Source organism: Bos indicus x Bos taurus, chromosome 19 (assembly GCF_003369695.1).
Source record: "Bos indicus x Bos taurus breed Angus x Brahman F1 hybrid chromosome 19, Bos_hybrid_MaternalHap_v2.0, whole genome shotgun sequence".
In the NCBI taxonomy this organism is placed as follows: Eukaryota; Metazoa; Chordata; class Mammalia; order Artiodactyla; family Bovidae; genus Bos; species Bos indicus x Bos taurus.
In genome coordinates, this window is record NC_040094.1 from 55,236,045 (window position 1) to 55,250,567 (window position 14,523).

Genomic DNA, 14,523 nt, shown 5'->3' on the forward strand with positions numbered 1-14,523 from the left:
CACTAAGTCCTATCCGACTCTTTGCAACCACATGGACTGTAGCCTGCCTGCCAGGCTCCTCTGTCCATAGGGTTCTCCAGACAAGAATACTGGAGTGGGATGCCATTTCCTTCTCCAGAGGATCTTCCTGGACCAGGGATCAAACCTGTGTCTCCTGCATTGGCAGGCAGATTCTTTACCACTGAGCCACCAGGGAAGCACCCCCACCCCACCCCCCTCATTACTGTACATGGAAAGAAAGATGGAGCCAAGAAGGACTCCAAAGATTTAGACTGGAGTAATTGGAAGGATGTAATACTCTCTCAAGTAAGACAGGGAGGAGTGCAGGCAGAGTGGACATGTGGGCAAGAGCAGGAGTTGGGTCCTGACGCTGTAGGGTGAGGATATGGAGAAGGCAACCAGATATGCAAATACTGAGTCCTGGGAGCAGTCCAGGCTACAAAACAAAACTGAGGTGTCTTCTGGGTCTGTACGGTATTTAAAGTCACAGGACTGAATGAGGTCACCAAAGGCGTGAGTTTAGACAGAAAGGAGAAAGTTTACACAGTGAACTCACAGACGGTTTCATGAAGGAGACAGGTGTTAGGTATGTTAGGACATTAAGAATTTGATCTGGCAAGCACAGAAGTCAATTCAAGCTTCTGTAAAGCCATGGGTGTGAAACAAATGTTATCACATGATAACAAGTCATACCTGTGACTAATGGTGGCATTAACAACAAGATAATGATATCAAGAGACCCAGGTCTCCAAACAGACATGTTACAATATAGATATATTATTAAGCCAGGCTTACTACATATATGTTTGCTAAAATTATAATATCATTAAATTATCCATGTTACAGAAGAAGATCTTTACCCATACGCTTCTCTGCCATTCTCAGCCATTTCGTATGTATCTCTTCTGAACACTGTGACATGAAAGTAAGGAAGCAAAACTGTTCTCCCTCCAACCAGCGAACCAGATAAAACAACAAAAGAGAATTCGCGTACTCCAAAGCAGGCATATGAATCTCTTCACGTTCTAAGTCTGTAACGGTTTGCAACATTCCTTCAAACATTCTGTGTTGAAGAACCAGAAGAAAGACACAATAGAGAAGAAAAATGGGTCAAATGAGGAAACTGCTTTCCAACTGAAACATGAGATTCAATAGGAAGTATTAGGAAAGACAGTTATCACATGCTGCTCATATATATCAAAGGCAGCTTACTGCTAGCTTACCCTATTAATAACTAAAGCACTCTAGTAGCAAGGTGACACAGATTTTTATAAAAATGTCGTCTCACTTTTAATAATCTGAATCAAAACTATCACAGAATCCCTTTAAGTAGGCTTAAAATTTTCAGTAATGTTAATTTTCAAACAATGCTTTAAGAAAAACCTGCTGCTCTGGCAGGAAAGAAGTAATCCGTGAGATTTCATGAGATCTGCATTTGTCTTGCCGACATGCTCCTGCCTCAGCCACATTCTGGATGTCAGAGTTAGAATTCGGGGAGAAAAGAGAATTTACTATCAGGTTTTTCAAACAGAAATAACATTTCTCATAAGCACATCAAAGTTGCTTTTCTTTCAATATACTTTTAGAGCCCAAAATGATTCTATTTGGGGCTATGATCCCATTAGACACAGGTAATTTATGTTAACATGTGATGGATTTTTAAAATTAAAATAGACCAAATGCCACACATCAAAATTGGGGCCCAAAGACCTCTTGGAGAATTGGGAAGCCTGGTGTGCTGCAGTCCATGGGGTCTCAGAGAGTCGGACATGACTGAGTGACTGAAGTGAAGATCTTCAAAGGTAATAAAAATCACCGTGTCCATCTGAATGAGGGGAACAACTAAACAGCATGGTCACAGCAATCAGGGAGCCGTGCCCTCTCCAAGGTGCCCTGGTTTCCTCATCTGCTGATGCGAATGAATTAGGTAATAAATTAAGTGCCTGAACTTGGCATATGATAAGCACTCAAAAAACTATAGCTATTATGAAGTCTGGAATCCTTTCTCCACTTGTGAGTTTATATCCTCAGAGCAAACAGGCTTAGCAAAACAACAATAGATCGAAATGAAAGCACACTGCTCATCCTATTGTCTCACGAGAGACCTTCACTGCCACCTCTGAGATGCAAAGCTTCAGGCGAGAAAATACTAAAAAATACAAACCCTAAAAACATGAAAAGAACAAATGAAAAAAAAAGAGGAGGGGTGTGTTATGGGAAAGACAAGTATCAATAAAAAGCAAGAAAAACTTGAGAAATCCTAAAGGCTGAATTCTGAAATCAATGTTCACTAATTTGAGATTTAGTTGAAAGACCACAAGAGAAAATCCCATTTTCTTAGGCCATGGGATCTACATAACCAAAATTCTGCCATCAGAGGTTAAATAGAAGGCATGTGTGCAAGCTAATTAAATAGCCATATTTAATAACTGTGTTAAAGGAGTACTTAAATTACAAGTCAACATAAACTAATTTCAAGAAAAAGAATTTTCAATATCCTTCTAAAATTCGATCTGACTTCCAGAGTCCCCCTAGAGGAGAACAGAAAAATACATCTAATATATGCTAACCAGACGTTGTGGATTGGCCAAAATGATCCTATTAATTATAACACTCATTTTTCCAATGGCTAATATCTAATGATAGTCACCTTATCTGTGAAAGGCAAACCAGGAACTATACCTAAGGTTCAAATGTCCATAAGAAATATCACATATTAATCTTTAGAATTTGGCGGCGCCCAGAGACCTGAAAAGGTAACTGCCCATCCCTATAGGCTCCCACAGACAACACGGTGCACTGAGGATGAGTAAGATTTTCTGGAAATACTGAAGATTTGTTTTCTCTCTTTTTTCGGTCAATATCCCATATCTACAAAGTTTACAGTGTATCTGGGACTGTTATATAAAGTCTGAGTTAGGATATTTTTTCGGGGGTGGTACTAAGAAAATTCGATTTCGTTGAGAGTACTCACCATAATTAACAGCAGAACCCTATTATTACATGGCTCATTACATACTGGGATTTATGCTTGTGAGTCAAATCTCTATACCAGAACCTCAAACGATAAACTCTCCTAAAACTGCTATATTATGTGCTTTCTCCAATCAGCATTTTAAAAGGACTCACTGTTATGTATTAAATCAAACAGTTTTACCATTAGCTTCTTTATTTACTTAATTTAAGGCCTCTCTCAAACATCCCAGGAAGAGCAGTGAGCCCTCTGTGTCTGACCTCTTAGAATTCTTTCCAACAGCCCCACACCAATCATTTAGTATTGTTTTGTCCTGCTGACTCTTTCTAACACCTTTTCAGTTTGACCCTACCATTACGCTTGTCTAAGCTTGCATCACCTTCCACAGACAACCACAACAGCCATGGTTTTTCATGCTTCCAATCTCCCCTCCAACCACCTGCTTGATGCAATTTTCAAATCTACCATTTGGTTCAATGGCATGCCCATCAACAACCACCAAAAGCTCCTAACCAGCCAAAGAATGGAGATGCTACCCATACAGCCCCTTCTAAACTTCAAAGTCAACATACAACCTTCACTTACAGCTAGGTCTCAGGGTTCACTTACTCAATAAAAACACTGGGCTCCAGCTGCTATGGTCAGGTGCTTGCCGAAATGGTCCCCAAACATGACTTGCCCATCTGTCTCCTTGTAGAATATCCCTTCCATCCATCCAAATGCTACCAGTCTTTCAGGGCCCACTTCAAGTGAGGTCCTGCCTGACCATTGTGACCCACGTGTTCCCTCCCTCTTCCGAGTGCCTGGGCACTCTCCTTCTGCATCCCCAAGTCCCTCTCACTGAATGACACTATACGGTGGTACTGAAGGGAAAACAATGTTCGGTGGTCATGTGAGTGGGGAAGGCTGATAAGGCTAAGGAAGATAAAAATTCCTTCTGCTGCTGGACTTCTCTCATCATTCCATGTGCTAACGTGCAGCTTCACCAAAGGAGATGCAGAACACGGCTACGTAATTACACGCCACGATGGACTGCTGTGAACTCAGGAAGCTTCACGACATTTAATTGCTATCTTAGTTTTTCGCTTTGTTGTTTTTACTTGTTTGGTGCCTGTCTCCATCACTAAGGACACCTCAGGGAGGGCAGTGAGAGGTCAGTCTTCACTGTGGCCACTGAATAGAGAAGGTATTAAATTTTTGTGGAGTAAAGGAGGGACTGACATGAGCAGGCTTGGGCTTTAGAAAGCAGTTCTAACTTTGGCATCAGAGAATCCAGACACATTATCAAGGCCCTGACTTGGGGCAAATTATTCAACTTCCATCAGCCTCAGCTTCCCAATCTAGAAAATGAACACAATAACAGTAGTTACCTTACAAGCTGCTACTGAGGAATGAGTAAACACAAAATGTATTGGTGGGACACAGACCAGAGGAGAGAGACTAACTAAAAAGTTATTCAAATAATCCAAGCTATTTATCCATGTATGAGGGCTGTGAAGTGGACTGTCTGAGTGTAAATTCTGGCTGCACTTTCTACAAGCTGCAGGATCTTTTACTTTCTTCTCCGTCCTCCTTTCCTCCTCTGAAAAACAGAATTTAATTAAAGCAACCATCTTCTGTGAGGGTTATGAGGATTAAACAAGATAGTAATGTCACATCCTTGGCACACTATCCCAGAGCAAATGCTCAAATGTTAGGTGGAACTATGTGAAGATTATTTTAACACTGAGACCTGGCTACCTGAGAGGATGCTTCCTAACCCCCCAACACACACACACACACACACACACACACAGACACTTCTCCACCGTCCTCAGTGACTCCAATGTATTTGCTTCCACACAGCCTTCACTTGTTTCCCTCACCTACCCTCAAAACCTCATTTAAAACATCAGCCTCCAGAAGAGGGAAGCCTATTGTTATGAATTCCCTTCCTACACACTCTTTCCCCTCCCCCTCTGCAGGTCATACACAGTGTGAGAAGACACAAGGTAATCAAAGTAGTAATCCCACCTCCCCTCCCATTCCTGATGTTAACATCTGTTCACAGCAGCAAAGGCTGGGGAGGTGGTAAGTTTTGCCTCTGCTGCCATTTGCTTGTTTCAGACCTTAACTTTAATTCCTGGGGGCTATCTTAAATTATCAATTTATTAAAAGAAAAATTAAAGAGAAATTATCTTCGGTAATAAAAAATAAACTATGCCTTTAGGCTCAACCCAAGCAACTGATTTTCGTTGTGAGAAATCTTATCCTTAATAAGCTCGACTGTACACATAAAATGCATCCAGCAGCACACACACTCCCGACATGAACTCCGACACTAGCCAGCCTGCCCATCAGTAAGAGACTCAGCCACAGGCAGGGGTTATCGGCTACTGAAAACAGTTTGACTTGATGTTGTGAAACTGTAGGTTTGCATTTCAGGCCTTCAGAGGTAGGACATCACAAGGATATAAGTGTAATAATTTCTAAAACATTCTAAAGAAGGAAAACAGAGAAGGTCTTTAGATTAAAGGGAAAAAAAAGAACTGTCCAGGTGTTTGTATTCTAGGGGATCACAGGGGATCATGTGCATTTATACAAATAGATGATGTTCACAGAAAATGCCCTAACTTTGCAACAAAGATGAGCTGACATGTTTGTGTACTCTTCCATTTTCATATTTTTGTACAAAAGTTGTTTTTAAAGTTTTGTGTCAAAAATGGTTTATGAGGAACTAGAGTGGGGTCTGAGCCACAAGGGACCAATCTAGCCCACAGGTTCTCTTCTCTGGAGGACTGACTCCATGGGACTCCCTCCTCTGGGCCCTGTGTGCAGGGCCCAGCAATCCGATGTGTCTTTGGGCAGGTCGTTCCCCAGCAGGAAAGAAGTACCGTGACACGGAGGTAAACAAGGAGAGGGAGACCCTGGGACGGACAACCCGCTGCTCATTTCCCACAGCAAATGTTAAAATCCACTGGCCTAGAAGAGACTGATTTCAGAAGCTGTATTCTTGCCCACCCTTAACCATTACTACATCTTAGAAAACCAAAGTCCCAAGGCGGGGCTGGAACTCAGAGAGCCACACAGAATATTAAGAGTTCAAAACAGCAGTGAGCGCGGCTTTCCCAAGGCCATTCCTTCTGTTGTGGTCTGCAGCCATGGAGGGCTCAGGAGGGTGCGAACCGCTATCTGCGCGGCAGCAGGGCCGTTTTATGGCTGGATGCCCAGATTGTCTAGCTCTGCACACAGCCCTATAGGCTTCTGAGGGCTGCAGAGGAAGAATGCATTCTTAACAAACAGCTCACCATCCCTGCAATAGCTTCTTCACTCACTGAAAGCATCTGCAGCCAAGAAGAGAATTCACTTTTAAACTCCAAAAATGGCACAAAGGGTCTGAATTGTCACCGTGCTTTTCCCGTGCATCTTTCTCATGTCCCCATTGGAGAAGTGAAAAATTCAGATTTCATTTTTCATATAATTTTAAGTTACAGTTCCAATACATAATTTGTACAACAGAAAAGCTACAGGATTATTTTAATCAAGTTGTTCAAACAAGTTCACTGGGCAAGAATTGCACATTTTTTTGTTTGAATGTCACACATACAATCTCTACATAAGATTTTATAGTTATTTCCGATAACAAGTAACCTTTAAATTTTAAAGTAATTATATTCCTGAAGAGAGCTGTGTATAAGTTACCTGGTTCTTTAAATGTTTATGATTGAGTACATCTTAAAGAAAGCTTATTGTATATTATTTTGCAAAGTAAAGAATACTCTCCTTATGAGTGCACATTTAAAAGCTAATTTGCTCAACTCAATACTCTGTAATAACCTATATGAGAACAGAATCTAAAAGAGTGGATATATATATACATATACACACACAGACACACTCACACACACAACTGATTCACTTTGCTGTATAGCAGAAACTAACACAACACTGTAAATCAAGTATACTCTAACAAAAATTTTAAAAATGATAAAGCTAATTTGTAAAAATGTAACTAGTCATGATTAAACTGGCTTAAAGCAAGAAAATCTGCAAAGTGTCCTAAAAAAAAAAAAGCTGGTTGCTGGTTCTCATTTGATATTCTCCTTGCTTTACTCAAATATATGACATCTTCAAAGTTATATGACATTACTCAAAGTTATTGAGATGTTAACTGTCTTAATCAGGCAAATAATATCTAGTCACCTTCACTATGAAGCCAGTTATCAGACAAAATAAACCATGGTACCAATACTTTTCAAAAAGATTTCCTTACATCAAAAAATCAGAAGACCCTCTGAAATAAAGCTGGATAAAAGGTAAAAACCCATTTAATTGTCTCAAAATCAGGAGTAAGAAGCCAAAACAGTTTCAGTCAAAGAAAAAGAAAAGCAAAACAAACAGAAACAAAGTTCCCTGGTTCTTCCCCTTATAACCTTCCAGGCACTGCCTGCTCAGGGCCCCAGCTCCTGCTCCCGGAGCTTACCATCTTCCAAGGCCTTTTATAAACCTGCCCCTTGTCACCTCTGTGTTTCTCATGCTTTCCACACAGGCTTCGGTTGCTCTAAGTAATCTTTGCTTACTCCATCCCCAAATTTTAATTAACTCATATGCTATTCCGATATATAGAACAGCCTCAGACTCCACAGCCAATCTATTTTCTTTCTTATAAAATCTTCTCAGATATCATCTTTACACAATAAACCTGGACTCAGAGGTAAATATTACTGAAAACATATGCATACAATCTCATGGATCTAATTCCTACCAGGGAAGGTTAAAAAAATAAACCATAAAATAGTCTTTAAAATGGCTCTAATTCTCTAAATATTAAGTTGTTAAAGAAGTTATATGATGTCATAGACATTCTATATGCTCAAATCAAATAACAGAGAAATAGACTTTCCCTAGTAATCTCTTTCTCTTTTAGATTTAAAATTAGCATCACATTCTTGAGTCAACCAATAGTAAATTTACATTCAGGACCTTATCACCCCCATTTGGAGTTTGGGAAGTAATGCAAACACCCATTCTCAGCTAGTACTGTAGGAATTTTTATCTTCCATTTCTTTCCAACTGAAAGCTCTCTTCACTAAGGAAAAAGGCTGCCTCCCCCCCCCTCCCCCCCCCGCCCCCCAGCCCTGACCTCCTCCTCCTCCAGCATGGTTTTGGAAGTGAGCCAGATGACAGCATTTGGAAAAGCACACATTTATCTCAGTAAAGCCGGCTGTTTAACAAAAAGGTGGAGGAGGTGAGAAATACTGTAATTTAAAGTTTCCTATATCCCCCCTACCCATGGTTCAGTTATATTTTAATCACTGGGAGTCAAATGAAACAGTTCGCTCTACTTTCCCTTATAATCAGCACTCTCAGGCAACCATTTGTTCCAAAACTCCTAAGCCAACTAAGTATAAACATAAACCTGTTACAAAATAATCTTTGTCAAAGTGTTACAACATATGCCACTTGACAAACAGCAACAACAATAAACACTGCAAGGAGGAAAACCTAAAATCAACACTTACCTGTAACCCAAGTTACTACTAAAGTATTTCAATGCTAGAACCAGGATGAAATAGTTAGGATTAAGTCTTATTATAGCCTCAGTATCAACTTTTATTTAATTTCACATCTTAATAGTAAATCAGATGTACAAGACCGTAAGGTCTTTGATTTGAACAATAAGTATGAAAGATAAGAAGAGGGCTTTTCAAAGTAGACCCACATAATAACATCAGGTCTGAACATATACATACATGAATACACACACACATATATATCTGGGACTCGTATCCTTTCTACTTCTTAACACAGTACTAGTGCTAGCTTTTAGAAATTATTCTACATCACCATAAGTATAATTTAACTGAAACAATACTTTTACTATCACCACTTTCTGGGCTATCAATTTCTATTGATCCAATGTGAGAAAGACAAAAAGATTCTAAAACGTCTATTCTTATGAAAACACAAATATTAAAAACTTTCTGTAGGAGAAAACTCTTTCAGTATCGGTGAACAAAGTAATAACTAATCAGACAATTATCATCTGTTTAAACACCAGCAATAAAATTAATTCGGATAATATAACTGGGCTAGTTCTTAAAACCTCATTTTGCATCACTTCTCCCAACAAAGCATCCTTAGGTGTGCCACACTGAAAGGTGTTCAAAGACCTTCACCACTTCCGTGATTCTGGAATAAATTTCTTCAAGTTGCCCTCTGCCAACCAAGTTCATCTGGTCTGGAGCTAAATTTTATCCTTTATTCTTTCACATACTATTGAAGGAAGTATGGAGTCCATGCACAGAATGGTTGCACCCCCTACACATTCCAAACTGGCCACCGCTGTCTTCTAAGATCACTCAACCCACATTTCCAGTGTCTCAACTCATCCCCATAGTTACTCAATTCTAAATGTAGGAAATAACTTGCATAAAATAAGCCTCCTGCGGGGTCAAATTACACTCAGAGACGTAGCAGTCTCTACACAGCCATCGTCTAACTGACCACCTACACCGCAGGACACCGCGGTGAACACCGGATTCAGGAGAAAACATGAACCTCAGCAACACAATGGATTAAACCAGCCAGACGCCTCCAACTTGCAACTAACTCCTTAAATACGCTTAAGTTGGACATCTGCAGAGCACCATTTTGAGTTCAGAATCTGCAGTTCATGCCTAAATATAGCCGAGCAGACCACTCAAATGGAGGTTTGATCTGCCAGAGGTAGAGGTTCGAGACAGTTGCACTCATTTCGCTGAATCCCTGAGACAGTCGAGCGCCCAACACCGCTAGAGGTGCGGCCGGGATCTGCGGCTCCTCCGCCCCCGCCCCGCGACGTGGAGGCAGCAATCCTGCATCTTCCGTGAGATTCCCAAAACTGCGTGTAACCTGCAAGCGAAAGATTCTCCACCGAGTTAACGCGCAGGGAACCCTTGGATCCACATCTGCACATTTAACAGATACGAATCTATTAACGAATCTCATCCACGAGAAAAAGGTGCAGACGAGGCGACGCACGAGTGGAGGTGGCCCCCGAGGCGCTCCGGTTCCGCGCTCCCAGAGACGGGCAGCTGCGGTTCGCCTCCCGTCCCTCGTGCGCATCGCCCCGCAGCCTGCAGCGCCGCGAGCAGCCCACCTGATTCCAGATCCGCGGGAGGCCGAGGGGCCCCTCCATGCTAGCAGAAGCACGCCCGCGCTTGCTCTGAGCCCCCCACTCCCAAACAACGGCGGGAGAGGCCCCACACCGAAAACGCCCGGGTTCGTGCATGCCATCAGAAATGCAAAACCCGCGCGGGTGACTGCTCCCGGAGAACCAATTCCACCAAAGCATCGTTTTACGCACACCACACACGCAATTGCCGTGCGGATCGCACCGGGCACCGCGAGCCTCTCGCCCTGCGCGCGCCCGCACCCGGGCCCCGCGCAGCCAGCAGTTCCTCCCGCCGCCCCGCGCTGCGCATCCTTCCCGCCGGGACCCGCGGCGACCCCTCGCGCTCCGGGCCCGGCCGAACAAAGGCGACGCCAACAGCTCCGCCGGCTGCGGCGACTCGGAGGCCCGGCCCGCGCTCACCTGGGCTCCGTCCCCGGCGGCGGCGGCGGCTCCTCGGAGGGGATCCGGCGGCGCGGCCCTGGCGGCGGCGGCAAAGAACACTCCGACGGCCGCCCCGGGGCCTGCGGGGCGCTCGGGCGGTGGGGGCCCGCTCAGCGCCGGCGCCGCGGGCTCAAGTCCCGGCGCGGGCGGCGGCGGCGGCGGCGGCGCGGGCGGGTGGGCGGCGGCGCGTCCCGGCGGGTCCAGGTCCGGCCCCGGCGACGCCGCGACGCGCCCTCCTCCTCGCGCCCGCAGGCGGGACGGCGGCTCCGGCGCGGCCCGCGATCCGAGGTGGCGGCGGCTGAGCTCGGCGCTCTGCGCTCGGCCGGCTCCGCTCCCTCCGCCTCCGGCTCGGGCGGGCCCGCGGCGGCGGCGGCGGCGGCAGGAGCGCGGCGGGCGCGGGGACAGCCCTGTCAGCGGCGGTGGGGGCGGCCGGGGCGACGCTCAGGGCTGCGGGGCAGCGGGGCCGGCGGCGGCGGCTGCGGCTCCCGGGGCCGTCGCGCTGAGGTGCGGAGCTGCCACCGCGGCCATCTTGTTGCTCTAACTGACAAGAACCCCCCCTCCCCCCGCTTCAGCCAGACGGGGCGCTCGCGCCCCCTTCCCCGCCCCGCCTTGGCCTCCAACAGGAAGTCGTCCCGGCCCCTGGCACGTGACTCCACCGTATCTGCATACCGGAGGGCCAACTGGCCAATCGGCGCTCTGAACATGAGCTCCGCCCCCGCGCGCCCCTCCCCGGCCCATTGGCTAGTTCCAGCCAAACCACACCCCCTCCTCCCCCTCCCCTTAATACCCGCCCGAGCTGTCTTTCCACAGACCGCGCGGGGAGCGCGCCAGGGTACGAGCGGGTACGCGCTCCGTGTCGTCGGGCGCGGGCGCGTGCGAGTCCCTGGGGCTCGCGGTCTTCTTGGGGTGCGTGGAAACTCACGCAGCTTCCTTCCTCGTCTGAGGGTGCTGCAACTTCGCATTAGAACGCTCAGCCGTGAGGTGAGGGCCCGGCCGTGCGCGTCCGCTTGGTTCCCCCAGCCGGCCCCCCGCGGCTCTCTAGCCAGGGTTTTGCGCGGTATTTTCACTCGGCGGCGCTGGCCTTGTATTGCAGCGGAGCTCGGCGGCCGCACTGGCGCGCGTCCCGCCCGCGCCGTGCACACGCCCTGTACCGTGCACACACACGTACACGCGCCGGCCTGGGCCAGGGAGCATCCTGCTCGCTGCGCGCCTCCCAGGCGTCCTCCACTGCACAACCGCTCCCCCGGGAGCGCCCTGCTGCGAGCCAAACAAGCCTCGCTGTGTAACCGCCCCCGGGAGACATCCCCTTCCCGGGAGCGCGAGTATTCTGCCCCCACCGGGCAAACTGCTGTTGGGCCGAATCCCGGACGCTCCGGCTCCCGCACCCCAAGGTTCCTTCCCGGCTCTCTGCACCCGGTAGCGGTCCTCCATTCCGCCGCTCTTCCCATACACTCTAGTCATTAATCGTGGGTAAGATCAGGAGCGATGTGCAATTTAAAAGTCACCTTTTAACTTTCGGTTCAAGTCACGAGAAAATATTGAAACCAATATTTCTCTCCATTTTCATGAAGCGTGGTGGAAGCAGGCCAGCTTTCCGCTTTGTGCAGTGGAGGCTCCGCGGTGCTACTTGAAAGTTGTTCGTGTTGGAGGCCATTCCCTGTCTACGTGTCCCCATCTTGAAGAGCAGATAATGACACGCTACTTTCGCAGTGCAATTTTGTTACCGCAAGAGTCTTGCTTTGAAACGTCCGTGGATGAAAGAGACAACAAATTCCCCGCTCTCCTTTCCCTTCGGGGTCCCGTGAGCTAGGCGCACTCCTTTCTTCTTACTGCCATATTTTAAGCTCCCCGGTAGTCAGAGTCACAAACCGCGCTCTAAAATCGTCTTCAAATGTCTGTACTGGGTACTTCCCCTGCTGAAAACCCACATCACTTAGAAGACTCTGATGTCAGCCCGAGTTGATATAGAGACTTCTGCCTTTTCCATTCAGCGTTTTATTTACGTTAATTTTGTTCTTGACTTCCGGAGAAACCTTCATCCTTTGTAGTTCTCAAAGATAAAGGTATCACACGCTCCAGGAGGGAGCGCAAAATAATATCTTAAAAATAGTTGGCATCCACTAAGATTGCTAAATCAATGAGGAATTCAGATAGCTCGGTGAACCCATCATTGCAGTAAGCAGAACCTCTTTTGGAAAACTGAACCAAAATTGAATGATTTAATTTTTACCCCTGATGTTGAATTTCTGATTGTAACCTCTCAACTTTTCTCCATCTTCTTTTTACTGTCCCCCTCAATCAGCTAAACCACACAAAATAATTGTCCTCTCGTTACACTATAAACACCTGGAGAAAAGGCCACACTTACTTGATCATAGTTTCTGACCCCAAAATTAGACTCATGTGGGTCTGTAACAATAGAATTCTCAAAATTAGGACTGATCCAGGAACATTGTGGTAGATGATAGCCATGAGTGTAGAGATTGCAGTGTCATTTCTCAGGGGCTATTTGGGCTGAATAAAGTCTGAGCAACCCCCAGGCAAAGTTGTAAAATGAGTCAGTGCATATTTGGGGTCTGTCATCCCTTTATCAGCCCTGCCACTACCACCTCATGACTAAGGTATCGGTTGCAATCTATAAAAATGGGCAACCCCCCATAGAATTACATGTAAAAAGATTAAATATTTAGTGCTGCTCTTAAGTTAAAAAGTCAAGTTGTTAAGGACAGGTGGAGAAGACCTAGCTGGATGCATCTGTGAGAATATAAGAGGCACGCCTGGGATAAGTGTGTGGAAGGTTTGGAGATGAATTTCCATTCCATTCAAAGAAAAATCTTAAGTTTTGTCCATAGAAACTCTAGCTTGAAATGTAACAAGATCTGTATCTGGTTTAAGCAGAAATCAGGGTGATCACATCCTCATCTCCATGGATATTACAGAATAAATGATTGCATGGGTCATAAAGGTTGAATTAGCTCGTATGTTCATACATACATACATACTCAGTCATGTTCGACTCTGCAACTCCATGGACTGTAGCCTGCCAGGTTCCTCTGTCCATGGAATTCTCCAGGCAAGAATACTGGAATGGGTTGCCATTTCCTTCTCCAGGGGATCTTCCTGACCCAGGGATCAAACCTGTGTCTCTTGCATTGGCAGGCAGATTCTTAACCACTTGAGCCACCTGGGTGAATTAGTTCAGCAGTTCCCAAAGTGTGCTTCCTGGACCAGCAGCATTGGCATCACCTGGGAGCTTGTTAGAAATGCAATTTCTTGAACCCCATTGCCAGGTCTACCGAATCAGAACCTTGGGGGGCATCGAGGTATCTACATCTTTTTAAAATATATATTTATTTATGTATGGCTCCATCGGGTCTTAGTTGCAGCATGTGGGATTGTTGCAGTACACGGGGCTTCTGTCTAGTAGTGACAAGCAGGCTTAGTTGCCCCGAGGCACAAGGGATCTTAGTTCCCAGCCAGGGATCAAACCAGCATTGCAAGGCAGATTCTTAACCCCTGGACCACCAGGGAAGTCCCATAGGTATCTGCAGCTTAATAAGCCCTCCAGGTGATTTTGATGACTGCTAAAATTTGAGAATAAAAAACTAATCATAAAGGACGCACCTTTTCTCAGGGTCCTATTTGCCTGTGATACTTGCTTCCCTTCCACTCCCAGCTACTTCTGACCACACAAGATTGCTTTACTTCCTCCTGGAGCCCCTCCTTCCCTCCTTCTACCTCCACTGAGTCTGCAAGTAGAATTTGAATCCCAACAGTGGACTCTGAAAGGGATAATCTTCAAGACTCCAACAAATGATCGCTTTCAGTGAAAATGTAAGGAAGCAGGACTGCTTGTCACCAAGCAGATAGCTGCCTACTTGGCCATAGAAAAATGTGATGAATGGGACTTCCCCGGTGGTCCTGTGTCTAAGACTCCATGCTTCTGGTGCTGTTTCAGTCCCTGGTAGGAGAA

General features: G+C 45.9%; 1 protein-coding gene across 1 annotated transcript in view; it reads left to right on the forward strand.

The window, feature by feature from the left end:
- The window catches only part of LOC113878344 (5E5 antigen-like), a 59,627-nt gene extending 46,023 nt beyond the window's left edge, over nucleotides 1-13,604 (forward strand). Inside the window, exons 3-4 of the mRNA XM_027519360.1 lie at nucleotides 9,731-12,020; nucleotides 12,122-13,604. Coding sequence (XP_027375161.1) covers nucleotides 9,731-12,014 — 2,284 coding nt within the window. The 3' untranslated portion in view covers nucleotides 12,015-12,020; nucleotides 12,122-13,604. The remainder of the gene's footprint in view (nucleotides 1-9,730; nucleotides 12,021-12,121) is intronic.
- The last annotated feature ends 919 nt before the right edge of the window (nucleotides 13,605-14,523 follow it).